Source organism: Haplochromis burtoni, unplaced genomic scaffold, assembly GCF_018398535.1.
Source record: "Haplochromis burtoni strain Fernald_Lab_line unplaced genomic scaffold, NCSU_Asbu1 Contig_21, whole genome shotgun sequence".
Lineage (NCBI taxonomy): Eukaryota > Metazoa > Chordata > Actinopteri > Cichliformes > Cichlidae > Haplochromis > Haplochromis burtoni.
The window spans coordinates 2,021,601-2,048,978 of NW_024582382.1; the positions used below are offsets into that span (position 1 = coordinate 2,021,601).

Below are 27,378 nucleotides of genomic sequence, written 5' to 3' on the forward strand. Positions count from 1 at the left end.
ACGCTCAAAGTAGATGTACATGATCCTCCCTGGCGCTTGGTGGCGCTTGTTACTTGTTGGTGTTATCGAGTAATTTCAGTCGAGAAAAAGAAGCCACCACGGCTCTGTCTGTCTGATAGCTTTGAGGCGGTGAATGACTTTTTTGTGTGAAGTATATCGTCCAGGTATCATATCAGTATGACTTTTATTGAGCATATTAATCAAACGAATTACGGTTGATTTAAGTTAAATGAAACCTAACGCCTGTTAGTTGGCAGTGTTAACGTTTAACGTCGTGCTAGTAGTCATACTAGCCATAGTTTTCGTTGTTAGCCTAGCATTTTTTGTCTTGTGTGTTGTAAACATGTAATTAATAACCTTTATGGTGCTAAGCGGCATTGAACACATCCTTCTTGCTAGTCTTCTTATGCTTTGATTTACTAGCTGTAGAGATTTAGAGCGATTTAAACTGCTATTTATTACTGGTTTTTAACTTTGCTGTTGTTACTAACCTCATGTTTATTTATTGTTTTGTTTTACACAGGCTACACATATGACACATACATGTCTCCCGCTCTACTTTGATTGTAATTGTGCCTACCAGTAAATATGAATCGTCCAAAGCCTACAACTCTTAGGCGCCCCAGTGCAGCGAAACCATCAGGTCGGACTACTTGTGCAACCAAATCCAATCTTAGCTGTGTGTTCCATGTTGAATAGCACCTAGGCAGGAGAAACTAAAATTGTAACATCTGCATTTTTGCAGGCCATCCCCCTACAGGAGATTTTATTGCTCTGGGCTCTAAGAGCCAGGGAGGAGAGCCGAAAGCCCCTGCTGTCCTCCTGAAGGCAACCTCTACAAATTTACCTGCTGACCGCAAGAGAGAGACTTCCTCCACTCTGCCATCCTCATCAGGGCTAGCCAACCTAACTAAGCGGCCCAAACTATCCACCACCCCTCCTGTCAGTGCCCTTGGACGTCTCGCTGATGTTGCTGCAGTGGACAAGAGGGCTATATCGCCCTCAATAAAGGAGCCATCAGTAGTACCTATTGAAGGTAACTTTGAAGCCTGTGCATTTCTGAAGTGTTGTAAAATTTGAGATAGAAATGTCAGAAAATCTTCAGGTGACAACTGACAAGGAAAGTAAAAAAATATGTTTCTCTATGGCAGTTTCTCCAGCAGTGCTGTTGGACGAGATTGAAGCTGCTGAATCAGAAGGAAATGACGATCGCATTGAGGGATTGCTGTGTGGAGCAGTGAAACAGCTCAAGATGAACAGAGCCAAGCCTGACATCACACTTTACCTTAGCCTCATGTTTCTGGCCAAAATCAAGCCCAATGTTTTTGCAACTGAGGGAATTATTGAGGTAATTCTTTTAACACAGTTATTCTTCAGTACATATACACAGATGAATAATGTATATCAGCATTGCAATATTTCGCCAAGTGAACCTCACTGATTTGACAAAATCTTTGTTACTTTCCGTGTGTTACACTTGTGTCACTAGGCCTTGTGCAGCCTCCTGCGTAGGGATGCTTCTATCAACTTTAAAGCAAAAGGCAACAGCCTGGTCTCTGTTCTGGCATGCAATCTGCTGATGGCAGCATACGAGGAGGATGAGAACTGGCCAGAGATATTTGTCAAAGTGAGAACACCCACAAAATTCAAACACATTTCTGTCATGCATGAGCTCTTCCTATAATTTGTCCTTCTGACGTATACTTTCAGGTTTACATTGAGGACTCTCTGGGTGAAAGAATCTGGGTGGACAGCTCTCACTGTAAGAATTTTGTTGACAACATTCAGACTGCTTTTGGAACAAAAATGCCCCCAAAGAGTATGCTGCTCCAGGCTGATACGGGCCGCTCTGCTGGAGATCTGAGTGCAGGTATGGTACATTCAGGTTTCTGTAAGTCAGGACTACTGATGTCAGAAACAAGTGCTGATTGGTCATGCTGCTTTTGATCTTTAGGTAGCAGCCCTCATCCATCAACCCCAGATGAGGATGACAGCCAGACTGAGTTGCTGATAGCTGAGGAGAAACTCAGCCCTGAGGATGAAGGGCAGGTTATGCCAAGGTATGAAAGCTACCAACATAAATGTGACGGCCATAGCGTACAGTCTGTGTGTTCAGATTTACAGCATATATAGGTAACGCGGTTAAATTTTCACAATTGAACAATGAAAAATGATTGAAACAATGCACTGAGCTCCTTGATCATTTTGTGTTTATTGTTCTTATTCACTGGAAACCTGTAGGTATGACGAACTTGCAGAGAGTGTGGAGGACTATGTGCTTGATGTCCTCAGGGATCAGTTGAACCGCAGGCAGCCGATGGACAATGTGTCCCGAAATCTGTTGCGTCTGCTCACAGCCACATGTGGCTACAAAGAGGCAAGACTCATGGCGGTGCAAAGGCTGGAGATGTGGCTCCAGAACCCAAAGGTGAAACCCTTGATACTGACAGCTGTGTTAAATAAATCCATAGTGTTATATAGTTGTACTAATAATATGTTGCAGGATTTGTGTAAATAAAAGGTGAAATGTGGCCTCTTAAGATACAGCTATTGCAATACATTAAAAGTAGGCGACTAAGCATTAGCTTACGTTTTTCTGTGGTTGCAGTTGACTCGCCCAGCTCAGGACCTCCTGATGTCTTTGTGCATGAACTGCAACACCCACGGAGCAGATGACATGGAGGTTATCTCCAACCTGATCAAGATCCGACTCAAACCCAAAGTTCTTCTTAATCATTACATGCTGTGTGTCAGGTCTGTAAAGTTGTTCTTATTGTCACACATCTATTTTGTCATCACAGTCAGTAATTCGCACTAACCGGAGCTTTGGGTGTATCTTTGCAGGGAGCTACTAAATGCACACAGAGACAACCTGGGAACTATGGTGAAGCTCGTCATCTTTAATGAGCTGTCCAATGCCCGGAATCCCAATAACATGCAAGTCCTCCATACAGTGCTGCAGCACAGCCCAGAGCAAGCTCCAAAGGTAAAACTAGATCGTTTGGAAAAATTTCAACAGAAATGAAATTATTTTTTAATAAACTCTGCATTTAATTTTATCTTTGTCTTGGCAGTTCTTGGCAATGGTGTTCCAAGACCTGTTAACCAATAAGGATGATTACCTTCGTGCCTCAAGAGCTTTGCTCAGAGAAATCATCAAACAGACTAAGCATGAGATCAACTTCCAGTCCTTTTGCTTTGGTTTGATGCAGGAGAGAAAAGAGGCCAGCTATGTTGACATGGAGTTTAAAGTAAGTGGATATGAAAATTCAGCAGGCCTACTTTGTTGAAGCTGTTTCGTTCATGCATTTAAACTTGGTTATTTCTCCCATAGGAGCGATTTGTCATCCAGGTGACAGATTTACTCACTGTTTCTATGATGTTGGGCATCACCGCTCAGGTCAAGGAAGCAGGCATTGCATGGGACAAAGGAGAGAAGAAGAGTGCGTTCTGTCTATTTGTCCTTCTGCTGTATTTAAAGTAGCTCGACTTGGCTTGGGTTAAACATGTGTCTGGTTTGTTTCAGATCTTGAGGTCCTGAGGTCCTTTCAGAATCAGATTGCTGCCATCCAGAGAGATGCTGTGTGGTGGCTTCACACTGTTGTTCCTACCATCAGCAAACTTGGTGCAAAAGACTACGTTCACTGGTCAGTATCCGTAGCAGATGTGTAGATTGTCCAAGTGGAAATATTTTTGCTGCTTTATAAATCATTTATCTGCTTCATGTCTGCAGCCTTCACAAAGTGCTTTTCACAGAGCAGCCTGAGACATATTACAAGTGGGACAACTGGCCTCCGGAGAGCGACAGAAAGTGAGCAACCCTGAAATAGTAGCACATAATTTGCTTTTTGTTATTTCTTAATTTTTTTTTTTAGCTTCTGTAACTTTATGGACCTTTTCTTTTCATTCCTCAGTTTCTTCCTTCGCCTTTGTTCTGAAGTTCCTCTTTTGGAGGACACTCTGATGCGTATTCTGGTGATCGGGCTGTCACGTGATTTGCCTCTGGGCCCGGCAGACGCAATGGAGCTTGCTGATCACCTGGTTAAGAGAGCTGCCGGAGTTCAGTCAGATGGTTTGTGGAAGATCCATTTTGGTTGTAAATGTTTATGACTGCTGTTAAAGTTATTTATGATAAACTCTAGTCGAATGTTTGTAGATTTGTTAAACACTTGTGCCTCTCTTTAATGAGCTGCCATAAATATTTCAAGGGGCAACTTTTATGTTTTTTACGTCTGCTAAGTAATGTTAGGAACAAAGGAAAGACTATTTTCATTGTTATAGTTTTCTTGGCACGATGCGTGCTGCTGAGTTGTCTGCCTGTTTCTTGTTAAGCAGATCTCGAGGTCCTGAGAGTGGAGAGGATCCAGCTCATTGATGCTGTTCTGAATCTGTGTACATACCACCACCCAGAGAACATTCAACTGCCTGCTGGGTATGTCACTTATCCTTAATGGCTTTTAAGAACACATATAGGTCATACTGTTTACAGACTTAAGTAACAAATGACTACTCTTGTTTAAGGTACCAACCACCAAATTTGGCAATATCCACACTCTATTGGAAGGCATGGCTATTGTTGCTTGTTGTGGCTGCATTTAACCCTCAGAAGATAGGTACAGCAGTCATATTTACATACATCTTCATATAAGATAAATTGTTATAGGTATCTGTTGACAGATGTGGTGTCTGATATCTTTTTTTCTTTTAGGTTTGGCTGCCTGGGATGGATATCCCACCCTAAAAATGCTTATGGAGATGGTTATGACAAAGTAAGTAAAGATTATCAGTAACAGTTAAATTATTTAAATGTAATAATTCTGATTGGCTAACACTTTTGTCTCTGTGGTTTTATAGTAACTATACATACCCTCCTTGTACCATTGCGGATGAGGACACAAAAACAGAGATGATCAACAGAGAGCTACAGATCTCCCAGAGAGAGAAACAAGAGATTTTAGCCTTTGAGAGCCACTTGGCTGCAGCTTCAACCAAACAGACCATCACCGAGAGCAACAGCTTGCTCTTGTCTCAGCTTACCAGTTTGGACCCACAGTAAGATACCAAGACAGTTGTTTGAGAGTGGACACCCATACTAGAATGAAACCTTTTTGCTCATATATTAGGACATTTGAAATCCCCTATTTTACTGAAAAAAATTATATAAGCTCAATATCTTTCCATCACAATGTGAATGAAGTCATAACAAATAATCTTAGCTTTTATTTGATGGTGGTGTTTGTGTTTAGGGGACCTCCTCGTAGACCTCCTCCTCAGGTCCAGGAGCAGGTTAAAAGTCTCAACCAGTCTCTGCGTCTCGGTCACCTCCTTTGCCGCAGTCGCAACCCTGACTTTCTTCTCAACATCATCCAGAGACAGGTAATGACCATTTCAATAACTCTCCCAAACTCTACATCCCCCCGATCTCCATAAAATAACCCATTTTTTCCCCCTTTTCAGTTTTTTGTTGTAGTCCCGACAGTTCAGCCACAGTACTGAAAAAAGAGCAGTAGTTTATGTTATTAATCAGTGAGTTTTGTCTGTTGCGACTCAAATTTTTTTCAAACTCATCTTCAGTAATTGCCAAACAATGACCAAATTCAAGGCATTACATGGAACATATCAGTTTTAAAATGTCCAAAATGACCTGGTCATTGTTGTATTATATTGACTTCAGTACTTATCTAATGTTTCCAAGAACATGTAATATTAGATTATAATTATATTAGATATAAGAGATTAGATTATGCCTCAACAATCATATGATGTGCATATTAGCTATATTAGCTTGGCTTGGGGCTTAGGCTGTACCACCCTGAGTGTGCCCGATTCTCATCTGATCTCAAGAGCTAAGCAGGGTTTGACCTGGTTTGTATTTGAATGGGAAACCACAAGAGTGCTGTAAGCTTTAGCATGGTTGAGTTGTTGTTAGTACCATTGCTTCTGGGTTCAAATCCTCTTGCTGTCTTTGGCCTTTCTGAGTAGAGTTTACATATTTATCCCTGTACCTGTGTGGATTCTCCCCAGAAGTGCATGTACTTGTACTTTACTTGGTGTTTCTAAGTTGTTAGTGTGAGTGGTTGTCTCTCTCTTTGTGTAACCCCTGCAAACTGTTCTGGGTGTACCCTACCTCTCACATCCAGACTGATTGGTTGAATGGGACTGACTTGGAAGAAAATATAAATTGTGTTGCTGTTGTAATGTCAGTGTTAAAATGTATATTTTCAATCCCTTACAGGCTTCTTCTCAGTCCATGCCATGGTTGGCTGATTTGGTCCAGTCCAGTGAGGGATCCTTGGATGTGCTCCCAGTGCAATGCCTGTGTGAATTCCTTCTTCACGATGCTGCAGATGACAGCTTGCTCATAGACGATGATGAAGAAGGAGAAAGCAAAGAGCAGAAAGCCAAGAAGAGACAAGTATTTTAATTAGTTTAACATTATTTCTTAATTACAGGGTTTCATCCCAAATTCATACCCTCCATATAAAATGTATACATGTGCTTGATAATAGAAATTTGCATCTGGGTACAAAATAAGACTTAATGACTAATCCTATGATTTCTAATCTTTATTCCTGTCAGAGACAACAAAAGCAGAGGCAATTACTTGGGCGCCTCCAGGATCTTTTGTTAGGTCCCAAGGCTGATGAGCAGACAACATGTGAAGTACTGGATTACTTCCTGCGCCGTCTCAGCTCTTCTCAAGTGGCATCAAGAGTCTTAGCCATGAAGGTACCGTCCTGAAAGGAAAAAAAAATGTTTCATGGTGTTGTGTTGTAGGTAAATCATTATTTAAAATATACATTGCATATTTGTGTGCAGGGTTTGTCTTTGGTGCTGACTGAAGGAGGCCTGAAAGATGGGGAGGAGCGAGACCAGCCCATGGAAGAAGACTCTGCAGATGCTGAGCTCTTGCCAGGTTACCAGTGGCTGCTACAGGACCTCCCCAAGCTCCCTTTGTTTGACAGTGTCAGGGGCATGACATCCACTGCCCTGCAGCAGGTCAGTTTTTCTCAACAGTGGACTGGAAATAAGTTTAAAACTTTAATAAAGGTTAATAAGAGTTTTGATGTCTGTTAACTTTCTAAAGGCCATTCACATGGAGACAGATCCACAGACGATCAGTGCCTATCTCATCTATCTATCCCAGCATGCACCAGTGGAGGAGCAGGCTTCTCATAATGACCTGGCTTTGGTAATCACAGCGAGTTGCTTGAGTTTCCACATGTCACTTTATTTTAAACCGTTCTTTTTGTCAATGAGCAGCGCTGACATGGGTTTGGTCTCCCTTTTGCTCTCTGCAGGACATTGCCCGGCTCATCGTCGAGCGTTCAACCATCATGAACAACCTCTTTTCCAAACACTCCAGCAGACCTGAGTCTGACGCTGTGCTCTATGCTTTCCTCTCCATCTTCTCTACGTATATTAAGAGGATGAGGAAGACCAAGGAGGGCGAGGATCTTTACAGCTGGGTGAGCACTGGCGATGAATGCTGCTCTCTTGATCTTCTCACTAGCCCACAGCAATTTAAACTTTTCCTCATTTTTAGTCATATAACTACTGTTACAATGTTGGATTCTCTATTAAAGATTCAAATAATTGTCTAAAAGTAATCCCTGTGATCCAAAAGCTCAGGCTTTAGACTCCACCCTCCTTCTTTAAGGGAGGGTGGTCTTAAAGGGAGATAAAACTGCCCAATGCTGCGTTTAAGATAAATAAGAGTTATTTTAAACCTAGCAAAGCTAGTCTAGTTAAGTGATAAGAAAGTTAACAGAAATTTTTAAAATAGCTCCTCTTTTAAATAAATGTTAAGATTTTAGGCCTTGTAAACTAATAATTTTTCTGTTTTCATTGAACAGTTTTGAGTTAAAGAAAAAAAAATTCTAGTACTGAATAGCCAAGACAGAAAATATTGAACTTCCACCTGAGAGTCATTCTAAATCGAAGAGTAATTTCTGTTCTTAAACTGTGGACATACACCAGGGAAAGATGCATTTATTTTGTAACTTCATGCTTTATTTTGTGTTTTACAGTCAGAATCTCAAGACCAGGTGTTTCTACGCTGGACTACAGGGGAGACTGCTACAATGCACATTCTTGTAGTCCATGCTATTGTTATCTTGCTAACTCTGGGACCACCCAAAGGTAGCCCTGTTTGCTTTAAAGTACATTGTCAGCACTGCTAAAGGGCTGTAAGAACAAGTTTAGCACTGTGTATCATTACAGGAGAGAGTGATTTCCACATGCTTTTGGACATTTGGTTTCCTGACAAGAAACCTCTACCCACTGCCTTCCTGGTTGACACCTCAGAGGAAGCCCTGCTGCTTCCCGATTGGTTGAAATTGAGGATGATTCGTTCTGAGGTCTCACGACTGGTCGATGCAGGTACAACTTGTCATGTGGATAAAAATCTTTGTTTTTCATCAAATAATTCATTTTTTACTTTTTAATGAATGTGTGTGTACCCTTTTATCAGCTTTACAAGACCTCGAGGCTCAGCAGCTGCTGCTTTTTGTTCAATCTTTTGGGATTCCAGTCTCCAGTATGAGTAAACTTTTGCAGTACTTGGATCAGGCTGTGTCCCATGATCCACAGGCTTTAGAGCAAAACATCATGGACAAGCGTAAGATTTTCTTTTCTTCTGTGTTCTACCTGTTTTTTGTTTTGTTTTTTTACTTTTTGGGGGATATTTTAAAATTGTTTAACATTGATCTTACTGTGTATATCCTCTGTCACAGACTACATGGCCCATTTGGTTGAAGTGCAGCATGAGCGAGGGGCCACTGGGGGGCATACTTTCCATTCTTTACTCAGTTCCTCTCTTCCTCCACACAGAGGTCAGTGTCTTTATCCTGTAAAACATTTAAGTAAACATTAAAATCACTGGATAGATTAAATGTTTATCCACATTATGCTTTGATTTCTAACAGTACACGGCCCTGGGCTTTAATTTGAAGTAGATTGCAAAGTTACACCTCAGAATTTATTGCATTTTCAACATTATTTAATGTTTTTATTGCACTGTTCCCGGCAGATTCATCTGAAACAAGTAAGGCCAAAGTTACAGTGGAAACTCCTCACAGCTCTGTGAAGATGAGAGCAGCCACTCAGCTTCCTGTAGTCGGGCCTGACGATGATCTCACTGGCATGTTGCTTCAGGTAGGATGTACTGGCCATTTATTTCTCCACTCTTTCTGGCATTATTTAAACTATTAGCTCACTTAGTAGACAAGTTACAATTTCCTTTGGGCTGAATTTTATTATTTATTTGAGTTTTAAATCCAAATAAAAAGTAGTTTATTTCTTTTGAGACTGATGTTGGGTAACTTCTCCTACTTTTTTTTTCTCTTAATCTTTATAGATTTTCCCCTTGAAAGTGGACCCCCGCTGGCATGGCCCTCCTCCCAGTCAGGTCTCCCTGGCCCTCCAACAGGCCTTAGCTAAAGAGTTAATGCGAGCTAAGCAGGGCCAGATTCAGCAGGGTGGTTTGGCATTTCGACTCCTGCAGGCCATTGCAGCCTTGCTCGCTTCTGCTCATGCAGGGCCAATAGTAATATCAATGCATCGGAGTCACTCTCTGTCCTGCCCTCTTATGCGCCAGCTTCATCTCTATCAGGTGGAACACACATACACAAGCAGAGTCAGTTCATATTTCTATGTATTTTTATAAAGCTTCTAAATACAGTATTCCCATCTTTTGCTTTCTGCATGTTCTTTGCAGCGTCTCGTTTCCCAGGACATTGCTTTCTCATCACTGTTTCTCAAAGTCATTGTTGAGATGTTAATCTGGTTAGACAACCCAACTGTAGAGGCAGGACCACTAAAGACTCTGCTCAGATCTTTTGCTGGACAGAACTCTCACAAGCACAGGCTCAGTGATGGTGAGTATGCCAGTAATATCTTTGCAGATGCTGCTTTATTCATTTTCTATAAACTGCGAGTAATGTGTTTCTCTGCTTTGCAGTACGTACAGGTTTCCTTCACCTGGCTGAGGCGTTGGCATATCGCAGAGATACTGAAGTTCCACTGAGAGCCATCATAGCAATGCTGAAAACTGGAGAGAAATGTAATGCAGAACCTGAACTTGTTGGCAAAGGTAATAATGAAGTCGCTGGATTGTTTAGGAGATAGATAGATAGATAGATAGATAGATAGATAGATAGATAGATAGATAGATAGATAGATACAGCAGCTTGAATTAGGAACTATCACTCCCATACTCCCATTTATTGTGTTTAAACAATATAAAGGTGGTCCAAAGCCTATGATAAATACACTACTTATTAATATTTTTCAGTGCTACAAGGGCTGATGGAGGTGAAGTCACCATATTTGGAGGAGCTACTGTCTCTGCTGATGACTGTTGGTACACAGAATGGGACAGCGGGCTCTGTTGCTATGGTGATTTCTTTGCTCCTTCAGGAAAGCGAGGAGCGAGCTGTGAAAAAGGAAGTGGATTCTAATAAGTGAGCGCTACAATTCTATTTCCCTCACAAGTCATGCAAGAAACATTTATATTTGACAGGACTAGATGGCAAACATGCCTGCCTGGGACAAATAGCAGAACAGCGCCTGCTGCCTGTGGCCTTATACTTTAAACTCCATTTGGAATTTAACGTTGAATTAGCTTTTCAGCTTTGTGGTGGCTTTTCAGATGCACGTGCTATGGACATCAAAGACATCTGTAATCAGTTCTGCCACTGAGAAGTTGCTTACTGTGTTATATATTTTCTGATAGGAGTACAAGTAGAGGGAGTAATAGCACTATTGGATGCTCTCTGTAAATTGTCAAAAAGGGATGTAGCTCTAAAAGCTTTGTTGTCATTATTGAGGCTAAAATGATAATTAAAGGTGACAAAGACAGGTTCCATGTAACAACTTCAAAATTGGTTTGTTGTTTCTAATTGACCAGTACAACTTTGTTAACACTAAATATTATTATTGATGTGCCTTAGCTCTCCTGTTAGTAGTTAACAGATGCTGAGTTACATTTGTATAAACTAATCCTTTGGTTTGATCTTTGGCAGTGGCTCAGAGGTGACAAAGTCAGGACTTAGCTCTGGGCTTCTGGTTGATTGGCTGGAGCGTCTTGACCCTGAGGTTACTTCAGTGTGTCCAGACCTTCAACAGAAGCTGCTGTTTGCCCTCAACAAGGTAAGATAAGGCTTGTGTGCAGATAGTGTTCTTGGCTTATCACACCAGAGAAGGTGTTTGCTTGGCATTAGCGATGCATCCTTTCTTACTGTTTATCTGTTTCAGGCACGAGGGACCCCAGCTTACAGACCTTATCTTTTGGCCTTGCTTACACATCAGTCAAACTGGTCCACTCTGCTGCAGTGTATCAGTGCTCTTCTCAGCAAGCGCAGAGACTACAAGTATGTAGTTTTATCACAACCTTTGTCTGCCACAGTCTTGAGGTTTTATTGAGGATTATCCTATGTGTAGAGAATTCAAAATTTCACTTTGCTGCTTTTATTAGACTGGACCCATCCTCTGCTCTGGATTTCTTGTGGGCGTGCAGCCACATTCCTCGTATCTGGCAAGGACGTGACCAGAAGATCCCTCAAGTAGGATCAAAAGCTTTCATAGTTACCACCTTTTTTTTTCTTATTTCTTTTCTGCTGATGTTGGTGACTGGTGCTCTCCTTTTGGTCTTTTTAGAAGAAAACTGAAAAGTTTGTTCTCCGGCTCAGTTCAGAGGAGCTCATTAGCCTGATGGACCTGATATTGTCAGAATCAGAGCTTAACAGCCACGACACACTCCAGGATGACAAAAACAGTGTGGACCAGGCCCCCTGCTCCCTCATCCAATCCAGACTGCCCCTCCTTCACTCGTACTGTAATGGAAATTTAGAAGACATCAAGAAAGTATCAGAGTACCTCATCAACTGCTCAAAAAAATGGGAGGACAGGTAAGGTTTATATTATTTAAAAATTTGCTGCATTTATCGGCAACGCCTCCTCTGTTTCTTCATCTTTTTGGGGTTTTTTTTTTCAGATTGATTTTTTCTTTATCCATTCTTAGTTGGTAACACATATGTTTATTGCATTTAGTTGTGGATATTTTACCATAGTAGTCAATTAATCTTATTGTGACACATTGTATTGATCACACTAATTGGCCCCAATACTGAAAGTCATTTTTTCCTTCTTATGCTGTGCTGATAAACTTGGGGTAAATCGCACCAGATTTTCCTTCTCAGTGCAGATGAACTTTTCAGACTTCCTCTGTCAGCCACAATGCTGTGGACCAGGGAAAACTTGATAATTAGGTCTATTGGTGTGAAATTAAAACCAGCAGAAGTCGTCTGTACTGTGATCTCTTTAAAAGCTCAGTGTATTATAATGAAGGCAAGAGGATTAAGGCTGAAGCTCTAAACTTGCCTGTGTTGTGAATTCCTGCACTGACTTAGCTGTCAGAGATCAGGGTGCAACTCTTTGTGGAGGCAAACCCTCCTTTCATGAATATGTCTCTGGTTATTAAACCACTTTAATGAGGAAACTTTGGCCAAGGTCAAGGAAAATTAGCTTCAGAATTACAGTAATTTAAGTGCAGTTAAGCTGTTTGGTGAAATGGTTGCTAGTGAAAATATGGCGGGATAAAAACATGTTGAAAGTAGAGGGTTTCGGCCTTGTGTCAAGTAAATACTTGATTGTATGTTAAGCATTCTTCTTGCGAGAGCTTGCTGACAGATAAGCTGGTGTTTATTCCAATTACACAGAAACTATTGAACAGTGAGCCGATGTTTTACTCTTGGTCAAGGTCGCTCTGATTTGCTTAATGCATAGCTGTAATAAACTGCTCATTTAGTAGAAGTGCATCATTTGAGCCTGACAAGAGCCTTAGCAAGTAAGAGGATTTTATAAAACTGCATTGACTCGAAGGTGAATACCTCTGAATTGCATCAAGCTATTCATGTCAATAGCTTGTGTTAATATATGTTAATTGTTGTTGCCTACAGACATAAATAATAGGGAACTACTATGTCGTGTTCCTTAAACTGGTGTCACGTCAGCTCGGTGTATAATCACTTGCAAAAAGATTAGTTTGAGTGAATTTGATAAAAGTTACATTATAAAGTCAATGGGACTCTAGCTCGCTTGAGCAGAAAAGCTGTGACAAGTGTTCTGTGACTGCACAAAAAGTAAGCATCCATTTACTGTCAAATAAAAAGGTCCAAGTGACACAACTCCATAACATGAGGGATTAAACTCTTGATTATTTTCTCGCTAAGTTTGGAGCTTTAGGATGGACAACTGAACTGTTCTAAGCCAATAATGCATTAATGGTGTCTTCCCCCCGCCTCCCAAAGAAACTTTTCATGGTGGAACCATAACATATAGCATACTTAGCGTTTTGTTTATTTTGGCTTTCAGTGCAATGAGTAAGAGGTGCCAGAACCTGCTGCTACAGATCTATCTGCACTTCCCTGAGGTCATCCAGCACGTTGCCCTGCCTGAAAGCACGTTCAGCAGCGGCGGGGCAGCAGATGGCAGCAGCTGCAAGGTAAAGATGTCTTCCCTCTGTTATAGAACTTCCTGCCTAATCTTGTGTAGGCTCCTCATGTATTTTTTTTGTATCCAACGACGTAAAGGTGGACTATAAGTATAAACAACATCAACATGCCAGGATCCAATAATGATCCAGCTTTGCAACAAGATGTTACTGTAGACTGAATGGTATAGTTCTTACTAAATACAAGTAATTGAGTGATTTGATTGCGTCTTTAAATGTAATTATTCTTATTTCCCTTTATTCAGTGTTACAATTAGTTATAGCAATATCATGCTAAAGGTCCCCTTATGTGCAGTTCACATGACTACAGCATTACAACATAACTGAATACTGGATACTGTTGGGAATTTTAAAGTTTTTATATAATTAAACAGAAGCAGTAGATCACAATGATGTTGTGTATTAGAAACGGGTCACACATCGTAACTTGCAGCTTTGCTTAATGGTTAAACCATCTCGATGTCCCCACTAAAAGTTCTCATAATGCTGAATTGTGTTTTTGCCAAATATTTTGTCTCTGTCTACCTAATAAATAAAGTTTTCTGAATTCCTAAAATCACAATTTCACTACTACATACCACTTACTGCCAAATGTTATGTTTCTCAGCTTGATGTCCTGGTGCATCGCCTGGTCACACTGCTTGCTGATATAGGAGACTCAAAGTCTGCCGAGAGCCGCGTGTCTGATGCCAATCTCGCTTGCAGGAAGTTGGCTGTATCGCACCCTGTACTGTTACTCAGGTGAAAAAGAAAGACTAAACTATGATGCCGTTTTTTGTTGCATGAGCTTGTAAATGATCCACCACTATAGATGTGTGTGTTGTGTTTAAGCTGATTACTGATGCGCTTTTGTTTCTTTTGACCTTCCAGACACCTGCCCATGATTGCAGGCCTCCTACACGGTCGCATGCACCTAAACATGCAGGAGTTTCGCCAGCAAAACCACATGACATTCTTCAGCAATGTACTCGCTATTCTGGAGCTTCTGCAGCCACTTGTTTTCCACAGTGATCACCAGAGGGCGCTTCAAGACTGCCTTCTGTCTTTTATGAAGGTCCTTCAGGTGGGCAGCTCCACGTTTCCAAATCTTCTTTAGGGGATTTAGTATCGGGATCCTACCAAAAGGAGCTACAAATAAGATTTTAATAGTCTCTTTTTTATGTTTGTGCCTCTCTCTTGCCTTGTAGAATTTCCAGAGGACACGTTCGCCGTTGGTCTTCATTAACAAGTTTCTTCAGTTTACACAGAAGTACATTACGCACGACGCAGCAGCAGCCATTCCTTATCTACAGAAGCACTCTGACATCTTACAGTAAGTGGCAGCAGTAACTTTAAAAAGCATTCCTGATGGGTAAACACCTTAAAAAAAGTCTGCAGAAAGACTTGGCAAATTTTTCTGTTCTCGTTTCAGGAGTTTGTGTGCGGAAAATCCAGATTTGGTCCAGCTGAAATCTCTCCTAGCTGGACTCACTTTGCCTGTAAAAAGCTCTTCTGCAGAGGTATCTACAGAAGAGAGAGATGGTAAGAGTTGCTGTTGTCCACATTTGATCCTCATGTGTAATTAAATTTGTAGGTACACTAAAGCTACAAGTGATCACCTTGTGCCTGCTGGCATACTGTATATCTGAATACATTGCTACGTTTTCAGTGATACACTTTGAGAGCATCTTTTGTAATTTCTCTATGCAAACTGTGGTTTCCACAAAAGCGTGAATTCTTTAATCTTATTTTTTTTCTCTTTACCAGACGACTTGGCTGCAGGTTCTCTGCCCTTAGTCAACATATCGGCCTCATTTTTACTGAGCGCTGCAGACATGACAATGTACTTGAAAAAGATGTCAAAGGGAGAGGCAGTCGAGGGTAACTTCTCTCCTCTATGTCCTACAACATACTGAGTAATGTAGTGTTTTAATACCTATAGTGAGTAATACACTCATTTTTTTCTCTCCCCCTTAACTGCTATAGATGTGTTGGAGGTGTTGACAGAGGTGGATGAGAAGTCAAGGAGGAGCCCAGAGATCATACAGTACTTCATTGTGAGTCATAGAAAATGGACACAAAAAAGGTCAAGTGCAGTGTCTCAGTGTGAAACACGTCAATCACCACCTTGTGTTTCTGTTGGTAGAATGATCTGCAGAGGCTCATGACTTCGCCTGAGGAGTTGTGTCGGAACATGGCCTTCAGTCTCGCCCTACGCTGCATTCAAAATAATCCATGGTAGGTTCAAAGCATTTCAGGACAAACCACTCAAAGGAAAACATGCTGATAGCAAAAGAAAATGTGTGGCAATAACTGAGAGGAGGAAAAAGGCCAATAGTCATGAAAAAATATGTTGATCTCTAGCTGTCATTGTTCTTTAGTTCATATATTTATATAATTTCTGATTGCTTACATAAGAGTGTGTGTTTCTTGTGTTGTAGCCTGGCAACAGACTTCCTGCCAACTTTCATGTATTGCATGGGCAGTGGCAACTTTGACGTGGTGCAGACTGCTTTAAGGAATCTTCCGGAATATGTGCTTCTCTGTCAAGGTAAGAAGACACTTCTGTGAGTCCTGCGCTGGTATTCTGGTCAAACGAACCACATATTAAACATTTTGTAAATTGTGTATTTTTAAATATTTTAAGTGATTTAACCTCCTAGGACTTGGCGTCCACATATGTGGACATCGCATTTTGGGTTATTTAGACCAAAATACTCAATTTTACTCCACAAGGGCCTGATAACCATTTACGAGGACATCATACTGCTACTGTTCTATCAAAATTTTAAACGAATATCCTCATATGTGGCTCTCATTTTTCATAAAAACGAAAATAAGGTAAAAAAAAAAAAAAAAAATCAGGTAATTCTTTGTTTTTACATTCATCGGGCCCCAATATGCCCAAATATCAAAGAGAAATAAAAAATGCATGCCATGGAAGAGTTCGGGTCTTAGGTTAACAAGGGTCTTTGTCTTTGTCGCACATTTGTAGCTGAATGATGCCGTGTTCTCTTTCCCCCCCTCCCTCTCCAGAACATGCAGACATCTTGCTCTACAAGGCGTTTTTGGTGGGTATCTACGGACAAATCGACACCAGTTCAATGATCTCAGAGTCCATGAAAGTCCTTCACATGGAAGCAACAACCTAACGATAAAGTGTTTGACTCCACGTCTGACTAAAAATGCTGTCAGTCATTCTTTGCGTTCCACACCTTGATATTATGTTTTTTCAATCCCTTAAATTCAGTTCAGTAATTTCAGGATAATTTATTAACTTCAAGAAATGCATAAAAAATCCCATTGAATAAAATGAAAATAATATAATTAAAATGGTAAAATCAGCGTAATTGTAATAATGGAACAGGTATTACTGTGCTACATTTTAATAGATATGGATTATTTAACTTGGTTCGATTACTTCAACAATAAAGTTAAATGGAACATCAAAAGGTCATATTATTATATAGGAATATTAGTTGGAGACAGCAGAGCGGATAACGCTGAAGAAATTCTCAACAGAAGATAATGAAAAATAAATATAATATAGGAATTCATATTTCAGAATTTGGGGTGTAATTTGGAGAGAAACTTTTGCATTTCTGAAGTTATTAAATTATTTACAGATGCAACGCTTCATGAAAAAAGAAAAGGGTTTTTTGGCTTCACACTTTTAATAGTTTTGAAAATGAAGTCCTTCTTTGAATTTTTGAATTTCCAGAATTTGAAATTAAGAGTTTAACTTATTTTCTCGACTGTATTAGTTGGTTTCAAGAAGAGCTTTCATTTATTAACTAGTTATTAAAATGTTCGAAGAGCTTGTGAATCATTAAAACTAAGAAACGAAAAAGTGTAACTGTTTAAACAGTGCTGTGAATTCCTTTCAAACCTGCGCACCATTTGGAAGCAACCTTATTGTGAACTTAATAAAATAACTTTTGGAAAACGCCACTTTTTTATTTTTCATTCAACTCAACCTGACAGGATGTGAGGAGTGTAATATTTCAGTAGTTTGGAAGCTCAGTGGAGACACTTTGATGGAACTTAATATGGAAAGCAGTTTAAAGTTCAAAATGTAGCAACAGAAATTTCACAAGAACCCATTATTAGCTTTCAAAATAATATTTTAGCACCTCAAAAAAAAGATTGAACTGAGGAAAAATTCATGCTGTAAGGATTCATTTCATTCCAATATTTCTTGGATCCTGATAAAACTGGAAACAGCTGTCACATGTACGCTTGCTCTTCACTGGGGTGTAACAGACAAATTAAAGGCGTGATGCACATGCTGTGATGGAAACCATTTTGCCATGAAAGTGTGAGTTGTTTTGCCCAGTGCCAGTGACTTCATCTGGAAACCTCTTGATGGAGTCAAAGGGATAAGTTAAACAATGTGCAGGCATGCCGGTAAACTAGCAAAGTGGACGTCCACATTTATGGTAAATTAACCATGGTGGTAATTGTTCAATCACACAGACCAAAGGCTTCTTTGAAGATGTGATGTGGGTAGGCTGTTTTACAACTTAGAGTGCTCCTGGTGTTTTGTTACATAGGAGGACGTGGAGATGCAGTCGCAGCACGGTTGAGGATCATCAGTGATGGTAAGACATGCCCACACTGGTGGGTCAGTGGAATCTGTCATTCAGAAATGTTCAGTCACCCATTGAGATATATGGGCCTGGCAGCTAGAAGCAGGTTTTCTTCAGATCAAAATAATGTGTTTTTTCTTATAAAAAAAACAACAATAACAAAACTGTTGGACAAAGTGCTATAAAAACGTATTGGGGGACTGTCACAGGGTGACTTGTGACAACAATGATGTTCATAATTCAAATTTTAAACGTTTTGAAAATATATATCGTGCACCATACTTGCTGTGTGATATGTTAATTGCACCTGTAAGGTGTCCTGTAACTCGCCAAAAATTCTGTTTATGGTTATCAGTCAGCACACTACACAAGTCCAAGCAGCTTGGGCTCTTGGTCCGGCGCCAGCATCCCATTGGCTGGACAGCAGTGAGGCGGAACAGAGATGAGTGACAGCGAACGAGGAAGTGGTGGGAGGGAGAGCGGGGGGGCCAAGCCTATTGCTGAATAGCCTGATGGACCACTGACAAGTTAACAACCTCTGTCTTTATTCATCATACCAATCCAGATGCACTCAAAGGCAGCTGCAGAGAGCGAAATGTTTGCGTGATCACAGTTAACATTTTGCTTCATGGTAAAATAAAGAATCCTTTCAAAAAACCAAATCTACTGCAGAAAGTAATTATGCACTAAATGTATTTTGGCACCGGCTTTAACTGCTGATTTAAGGGTAAAGAGTTCAGAATAAAAGTAAATGTTATTCTTATTTAATGCCGTGAACGTCAACTCTGGCTCGTAGTCATGACCACTTGCAAAACAACAGTGGCTAGTTGGTGCTCCTTATCACATTTCAGATTTCTCACTGGTTATTTGCAGCTCCAACACCGAGGCTTCTCATATGGTCTCCAGCCCCCAAAACACACGCTCTTGTGTTAAGGCCGTGACCTTGGTGGGGGTGGACTAATCTACCAAACGGTTTAAGTTGTGGTTAAAACATTTCAGCTCCATCTCAACCTGCGGTACACTTTTCATTTTTTTAACAGCAGTCACTTGTGCATAACGAGTGCTTGGAGTTTTCATTTTTACAGAACATTTTGCTGTAATTGTTTGGTACTATACAATTTGAATGCTATAATTGGTTTGCTCAGTGTAAGATCACTTTAATTTGAATACACAGTCTTAATATTTCTTCCAGCACCAACCATGCAAGTGTTGGAAAAATCACCGATTTTCCCCGTCCATGTCAAAGTGGACAGTAAATGAGCGGCAAGCAGGAATGCCGACCACTGGAGGCCTTTTGGTCTTCCTCTCAGCTGCAGGAGGGGCCCTGATGTGCCACTACCTGCCCATGCACATCTGTCTGCTCTCCGTCTTCCTCTCAATGGCACCCTCGTCTTAGATCATCTCCTTTTACTCCACGCTTGAGTTGCGCTTGACTTGCATGGAAAAAATGTGGACCGTCTCTCGCCTCTCTTCTCCCTGGCACTTTGATGTCTCAAGTGTGATTGCTTTTGGATTGTGGCCGCTTTCCCTTGAAGGTTTTGACATGAAAAGCAGGCTGGGCTCTCAGGTTTATCCCATGGCCAGTGATCCAGGACTAAAACAATCAACCAGCTCGCTGTGGGATACTGTTACCAGCGAGAGTGAGGCACCAACCATGGGGGCTTCCTCAGTCATCATACTTTTTCTCCCCTCTAAACTAAAATATTTTAGGTGTGTTGATTGAATTATACAAATCCAAGCTCCCATTAATATGTTTTAGACTTAAGTTTGTGCTGACAGTTGACACTAAAATATAGAAGCTAGAGAATACATTACAATACATTCCCAATGTGTTTGCAGAGGTGGACAACTGAAATGATCCAACATTTTTAATGAATTAAAAAGAAATGAGGCTAGTAATTGCAGTTAAAATTGACCCAATCAGATAAGTATGATAATGTGACACGTCATTAACAGCAGAGGCATAAGTGACAACCCTTAAGCTTCACTTATACTTTCATTAAATATTGAATCTGTGCTCATTGCTGTTCCAGCCTGCAAATTACACCAGATAGATAAATTCCCATGACAGTGGAGCTGACGATAATCATCCATCTTCGCATGACATTTGGCAGAACTCTTGTTTTATGAGCTAAAGTGCCACTGGAGTGGATCAGAAAAAATAATAATGCACAGTGTTCACGATCTCTATTAGAGCAGATGGTATCTTATGACAACGAGGGCAGAGCGTGACAGTTAATCCACTTCAGCCATGTCTGTCAAGGAAAAAAGTGGGTAAATAGCCTGAGTGATTTAATTTAAATTTCAGCTTAGTGAAAGTGTTTTTTTTTTGTGCAACAAATTTAAAGATATAAAAAGTTTCATCAGTGAAAAAGTCTTGTTAATAGCTTTAAATAGAGTTATCATGTCTTCAGTAGGTTATTTTATACATAGGTTTGTTTGGAGGTATTGAGATTATTATTTCCCCCACTAATATTTATGTACTTGAAAACTGAACCTACAGATAATTATCAGCTCCTGTGTCACGCAGCTCTTGTAATGTTGTTTTTGGCTGCGGCCAGAAGCTGTTTTAGGTTACGAAGTTAAAGAAAAAACAAATTGCAGACAGACTCACTCTGCAACTTCCTGATGTGCTTGCTATAGACACTTTAAGTATTTTCTTGGAGGAGTTGGAGGAGACCAAAACTGATTAATTCAAGAGCATTAATTATAGACAAAGATTTATCAGGAATCTGGATATTCAATTCATACTTCCCTTATGCTTATATTTAACTGGATCTACTGAAAAGCAGCTGTTTGATAAAATGTTTGCCATCTCAACCCGAAAGTGATAAAGTCATGGTAAAAAGGAGATGCACCTTCTGCCAGTTCTAAGGGTTTACATATCAGGACATAATGAAAGGTTATCTAGTTCTTAACAGGTCTTAAAATTAGATAAGTACAACTCCAGGTGAACAACAAAACAAGTCTTATTACAATGTGTCATTATGTATTTGGCAAACATTAGGCCAAACTGCAGAAGACGTATCTGAAAACTGGTTCCATTGGAAGGTAAGTAGTGGAGGGTAAGTAGCAGCCAGGTGCTGATAATCAATTGCACGAGATTAATTGATCATTAGCAAGTGTAAGCACTTCTATAAAAGCAGGATTTTGCAGATATGGAGCATTCAGGTGTACGTTAACACAATGCTAAGGGGGTGGTATATCAGCAATGATCTTAAAGAAGCACTTTAAGCAAATCAGCACAAACACCTCAATCCAGCTGTGAAGCACGGTGGTGGAGGGGTCATGAACACAACTCCTCTGTATACTAAAGTATTCTAGAGTGAAATTTGAGGCTGTCTGTCCAATAGATGACTTTTGTACCAAATTGGGTGGATTGAACTGCTTTGGTGGGAACTTAAAAGAGCTGTGAGTGCCCATGTATCTTTATGAACTCAAGCATTGCTGTAAATGAGAGTTGACAATGATGCAAGAGACCGATTCGGTCATACACGAAATAATTACTTAACGTTGTTGCTGCCAGAAGTGTTTTTGTAAACTGTTGACTCATGAGTTGTACTGTAGTTTTCACACACTGCTTCTGTATTTTGACTTTGTTAAATAGTGACATGGCATAATATGTCAAGCGTTGTTCGTCTGGGATTGTATTTACCTAATTTAAGACCTAGTAAGGTTTACATAATTTTATATTATGTCCTGATATGTGAAACTTTGAAGAGACAGCCGGTGGACTTTGTTTGTACCATGACTGTATATCCATGTTGTGTTCATAATTTATATACACTGCTGCCAGATGGCTATATAACAGTCACACTGGCTTTCAGGTGTAAACAAATTTCAAATCTGAATAATGATTTTTGTCTAATAGTACTTTTCTGCTTCTTTATGTCAGATAGAGTTGATGATTGGTTTTAAATTCAAGTGTGACTGAAAGGGAAGAAACAAAACACTTTACTTCACTTTGAGACCAAAAAACTGATTTTACTTTTTTTCTTTTTTTTTTACTTTCACAATGAATAATTTCAAGCTCAAACATGCCAATTTCAAGCTAAAGACACGTGAAGAGCATCCCACTGGTGACTTACTAAAATCTCAGATAATGTGTAGTCCGTCCCTTCACTTGAAGGTCTGCTAATAATACAATGATTGCCACTTTAGCTGTGGATCTCCAGTGTTGTCATTCAAGAAGGTGGAACTCCAATACAGGCTGGCATTAGCCATTACTATTGTTGTCTTAATGCCTCCTTCAATTATCCACTATCAGGCTTTTTGAGCAACTACTGTCAGAACCTCCCCCGCTGGTTTTTCACCAATCTTGTCCCTGATTATCTGGATCAATGGGCATTAAAGGACCCCGGCACAGACAAACAGAAGTAGTTTGAGGGTGGGAAAAGGGGTCTACTTTCAGACAATCCAGAAATCCCTGTAACTATCTGTGTGCCAGGGACAAACAGAATGGCTATTCAGTCGTCAGTCCCGCCACACACAGTGTTTATTTAGCCACAGCTCAAACCAGACACTTCTAATCTATTTTCCTTTTCCCTGCAAACCCAAGAAATTATTTCTCTCAATCGCCGTCTGTCCTTTCCCATCCCTACATGCATACGCTTCCACATGAGTAGAAAGTAGTGCTAAGACCTGTTAATTGTTGAGTTGGCTCACTTAAAACGATAGATCATTCATATTGATTAATAGTGCAGTTAGAAGTGCTGTTTCCTTTGGGTTGGGGTGATTTGATTGCTAAAGAGATGCTAAAATGCTTTATTAGCTGACATTTCATTGCTGTTAGGTTTTTGTTATGGAATCATAATGTAGGGAAAACGAGCAATTTTTATCTGCAATTCAAGACAAGACACTCCACCTAAATACTGGCTTTCAGGTACAACTCAGGCTGTAAAGACATCCGTATTGCTCAACCTCTAATCCTGCCTCCTAATTTAGTGTTTGAACAGGTGCAGATGAAAGGGCCACACAGGTGATGGATTTGCAGTCCTCACAGCACGTATAGGAATGACCATCCTGTGACTCACCTTAGCTCTGACCAGCTGCCTCTTGCAGAGATCCCAGGCTGATCAAAGCCACCTCAGCCCGCCAGCTCTGTGGTGACAACACTGACAGCGGAGTGTTTTCACCACCGTTTGAGCTGACGAGCAGTTAGAAAGAGATGTTGTTAGGTGATGTGTAACTTTGGATTAATTGACACACCTGGGTTTAATTCTCACAGACAGTGCTGGAGATCATCTCATCAGAGAGCCATCACCACTAAGCTACAGCTGTCTTGCTTTTAAAAAAAAAAAGTGTTAATAATCTTCGTGCCTTGGCTGTTAATGTGTTGATGTGTTAGCTTTGATCTGAGATGGAAGAATCCCATCAGGGCTTGACTACTGACTACATACTTTACAGCTGTGGAAGTAAGATTATCATTACCAAACACATGATATGATAAAACTATTTTGCTGTAACTACAGAACATTTTTAGATTTTATGTCTCTCTAGTTCGCTTCTAACGTGGGTTTTTATAGGGGATAAGTGACAGAATACAAATACACAAAAATAGAAAATTGCCTTTTTAAAGATTTGCTATCAAGGACATATCCTTCTGATGCAATGTTTTTTAAAAGATATATTTGATAATTTGGTTCCTCTTTAAAACTTGTATTTTATCAGATGTCAGAAAAGTGGCATTTTTGATTCTGGTTTAGTGAACAAGTGACAGTGTTGTTATTATGAGGGTTGCTTTCCGCATAATATGAGAACCTTAAACATTTGAAGAAACCTACCCTTGCATGTAGATACCCTTTGTTATGGACGCTTGGTTACTTCCTTAAGCAAGTAACCCTAACACAGTGAATTAGCAGTTAGAGTACTTATGATCGCCATTTAAAGTGTGCTAGAATTTCAAACATCCACAGGAGACCATTCATTTAAAGAAGTGTTATAAAATGTATTCCAATTCATGCAGCTGTTGATGATGTGCTTTTAAAAGTTTTAAACCTTTAAGTTTATCATCTTAAATGTTAACTAACCTATATAGATAACATGCTAAAATGTACCTATGTACCATTTTTTTTCAAACACTGGCTCTGTATGATATCAGCGAGAGTCGATATACCTACTATGGTCATTTTAGGCAGGGAAACCCCACCCACCTGTGGATGAAACCTGCAGTCTGCTAACAGAAAGCCAAATGGAAGATGGGCTATACAACAAAGCAGTATTGTGAACTATAAATGCAAGAAACATCAGCAGAGTGCGAGAATAAAGGTTTGAAAAATTACCTTAATAGGCTTCTTCTAGCATTTTTTTTAAACCCAGAAGAATACAAAGTACTGCAAACACAGGTGAGACAAGTTATTATTTTTGATCTTTAGTCATCTACAGAAGACTGAGATTATTACATTAGATTTTCAGGAGTTATAATGGGAGTCTGCCAAAATTGTAAATTAGTAAATTAGTTGTAAACAAACAAACAAAAAAACACCGTCCGGGACCAAATTTTGCAAAAGAAGATGTCTAAGATATAGAGTATAGAATATGTATAGGATAAAGCAAAATGCACACAATAAAAATACTTTATGTTTTTATTGTTTTTTTTTTTTTAGACATTTTAACTAACTTTGTTTATCTATTTGAATATTTAAATAGTTTATTTTATCATGTAAAAATAATTTGTGCTGCACTTCTGCTACTGTGTAAGATGAGTGGCATGATGTACAGCTATCCTTGCTGTTGTTAAAAAAACATAACAGCATTCATTTACTAAGAACAATAAACTCAAACCAGCATGGAGGCATCTGATCCACCGTGGTGAGCCCTGAAAGGGAACAGCCAAAAAAGAAGAAGAAGAAAATCAAAAACAATAACACTGAGACCTGCTATTCAGGTTCAGCTACCGTTGTATTTACTTCCATTCCACAAAACTGAACAACTGCTTTTATTATGTCTCCTGTACAGTAATTTGTTGCTATTATATCTGACAACCGTTGAACTAGTTGTCTGAAGCGTATGCGCCTAAGTGAACATAAACATCTCTGCTACTTACTGAGCTGCCATTCGTCTCACTCACTGAAATTTCAGGAGCCAAAGATGTTGCAACTTGTCCCTGAAAGGCAGAGAGAGCGAGAGAGAGTGAGAGGAGGTTTGGGGCATGTCTGAAAAAGACTGCAGGATGTATGTGGTTGGAGAAGAGATGACAAATACAGTAAATAGTGATGGGGTGATACTATTAATCCTGTGAGAAACAAATCATAGGTTTTTTGTTTTTTTAGGCCATAAACCTACATCTGTTTAGATGTCATGTGACTGGGAAAAGAGGGGAAGATGATTGGAGGGAAAGGGAAGAAAGCTAAGGTGAGCCCACCTCCACCGCTCAAGTCTTACCTTTCCTCTTCAGGCAACACCTTGTACCTGGGCTGAGCACCTCAGCAGCAAACAGCAGCTCTGACAACCAAGTGGATGCATCTGCTGGACAATCGTAGCTCTTTAATTTTCTCTTCTATTTGTACCCTGGACCTTGGAATGCATTTCACATTTCTACCAGCAAACCTCTAGAAGTCAACCAGACCCTTTTCAGTGGACTGACGTTAAATATTGGACTTGGACATGTTTGGCGCAGGGCAGCTGGTATCCTCTCTCCTTCCTGCAGTTTTCCATTCACCTGCAGCTCATTTTTTTCCTGCCTTCCCAGCCAGACTGGGCTCTCAACCTCAGTTCCTGATCCCGGGGCCTTTTATCAGCTACGAATCCCTGAGGAATTATCTGCAGCCAGAGCTATGCAAGGAAGCTTTGCTAATGGCCACACAGGCGGTCAGGATTGGGCCACTCACAGAGAGCATAGGTGAGTTCAAGCCACAGCTGCTGTAGCCAAAATGGGACTGATTGTATCATACTGGACTTGTTCAGATAGAGCGTAGCCAAACTGGCACAGTATGACCAGTCTCAAAGACAGTCTGTGAGCACCATCTGATTGCAGTGTAAATGTTTACAAAAGACTGACTAACAGCTCGTAACTAACAATCAATTATCAAGCAGTGTTAAATTGGGCCTAATGATTGCTGTGCTAATTATCCAATCTAGAGCCATTAGTTCCTTGTCACCCATTGGCGATTGTGTAATTGGTGCTTGTGGTGCGCTTTCCAGATGAACAGAGGCCAGTGAAGCAGCGTCGTGCACGGGCCAACTACAGCAGCTGGCAGCTGGAGGAGCTGGAGAAGGCGTTCGAGACCACCCACTACCCGGACATCTTCATGAGGGAAGCCCTGGCCCTCAGACTGGACCTTATTGAGGCCAGAGTCCAGGTGATTGGCACGACGAACTCCTGCTGGAGTTGTTAACTTTGTACTCATTTAGCTGATATTAATTTTTACGCACAGTGTGCAAATTTGCCTTTAGCCCTACTGTTTATTTTCCATCATAGGCATGTTTGACAATACTTACAATAATTCACAGTGAAATCATCTTGCACACCAAATAAAGGAAAATGCCTGGAGAAAAAATAGTATTTTATTCTATATGAATACAATAACTTGACTAGATTAATCTGTAATTTTTTGCTATCCATATGGGTCAAGATTCCTTTCTGTCCCAACAAAAATGTAATCACAGTTTCAGCTGATACCAGTATGAAAGTAATTCTTGACTACAGATACATCAGAGCCTGTTTAGTGCAGTTACATTTCAACTATTGTTTTTTAACTATATAATCTCCATGTTATTTACATTCATATATTATATCTCTTTCATTTATTCCAAGGTTTGGTTTCAAAACCGCCGTGCAAAAATGAGACGGCAACTGAAACTCCAGGGCCAGTGTCCAGGGCCTTATGTAAAAAGGGACAACGATGAAACATCTCCAAAAGCGAGCAAGAGTTTAAAACACACAGAGAGATCGGACGGTGAGCACTGGGAGAAACAACAGGAAGCTGAAGGTTATCCATGGACAACCCAGAAGTTGGGGAAGTGGGAGAGGCCGGAGGGGCCGAGCTCAGAGGAGCTCCGCTCCTGCAGCATTGCTAAGCTGCGGGCCAAAGCCAGAGAGCACGAGGCTGAGATCCAAGGCAATGTAAGCATGTCAGGAGGCACCAAACTGTCACAAACACAGGAAACTGATGCCACGCACAATGACTGATCATTTTCAATCTTCCTGTTTATACATGAGTTGGAACTTTTGGGGGAAGTGGAACTTAAATATTTAGCCGTCATTAGCTGAATATATGTATGTCTATATATTCTGTAAGATTTTATATGGAAAAATAAAATTTACATAATGTCAAAGTTTAAGGTTTTGGCTTTACT

General features: G+C 40.2%; 2 protein-coding genes across 5 annotated transcripts; both read left to right on the forward strand.

Annotated features, from left to right (window-relative positions):
* ints1 (integrator complex subunit 1) lies at positions 1–17,443 on the forward strand. Of its 4 annotated transcripts, none has more exons than XM_014333013.2 (48): positions 1–164; positions 524–643; positions 746–1,036; positions 1,152–1,348; positions 1,490–1,627; positions 1,711–1,870; positions 1,955–2,060; positions 2,242–2,428; positions 2,609–2,754; positions 2,845–2,986; positions 3,075–3,251; positions 3,335–3,443; positions 3,527–3,647; positions 3,734–3,811; positions 3,915–4,072; positions 4,333–4,432; positions 4,522–4,613; positions 4,709–4,769; positions 4,855–5,052; positions 5,247–5,376; positions 6,236–6,415; positions 6,580–6,729; positions 6,820–6,999; positions 7,088–7,192; positions 7,302–7,469; positions 8,031–8,142; positions 8,224–8,382; positions 8,474–8,620; positions 8,736–8,834; positions 9,032–9,156; positions 9,359–9,613; positions 9,719–9,878; positions 9,962–10,093; positions 10,295–10,463; positions 11,025–11,151; positions 11,257–11,372; positions 11,477–11,564; positions 11,659–11,909; positions 13,375–13,504; positions 14,121–14,254; positions 14,384–14,576; positions 14,701–14,825; positions 14,925–15,034; positions 15,260–15,373; positions 15,479–15,549; positions 15,639–15,730; positions 15,934–16,043; positions 16,529–17,443. In XM_014333013.2, exons 2-48 carry the CDS (start codon positions 589–591, stop codon positions 16,642–16,644), a joined length of 6,564 nt encoding a protein of 2,187 aa, XP_014188499.1. In that variant the 5' UTR covers positions 1–164; positions 524–588; the 3' UTR covers positions 16,645–17,443. The 4 variants fall into 4 exon arrangements, with proteins under 4 accessions (XP_014188499.1, XP_005920341.1, XP_014188500.1 ...); XM_005920279.3 differs by having other exon boundaries at positions 761–1,036; XM_014333014.2 differs by having other exon boundaries at positions 1–129.
* A 7,309-nt stretch (positions 17,444–24,752) lies between these two features.
* Positions 24,753–27,293, forward strand: si:dkey-43p13.5 (visual system homeobox 2). Its single transcript, XM_005920276.3, has 3 exons — positions 24,753–25,921; positions 26,224–26,381; positions 26,837–27,293. The coding sequence occupies exons 1-3, from the start codon at positions 25,687–25,689 to the stop codon at positions 27,209–27,211; spliced, it is 768 nt and encodes a 255-aa protein (XP_005920338.1). The 5' UTR covers positions 24,753–25,686; the 3' UTR covers positions 27,212–27,293.
* The last annotated feature ends 85 nt before the right edge of the window (positions 27,294–27,378 follow it).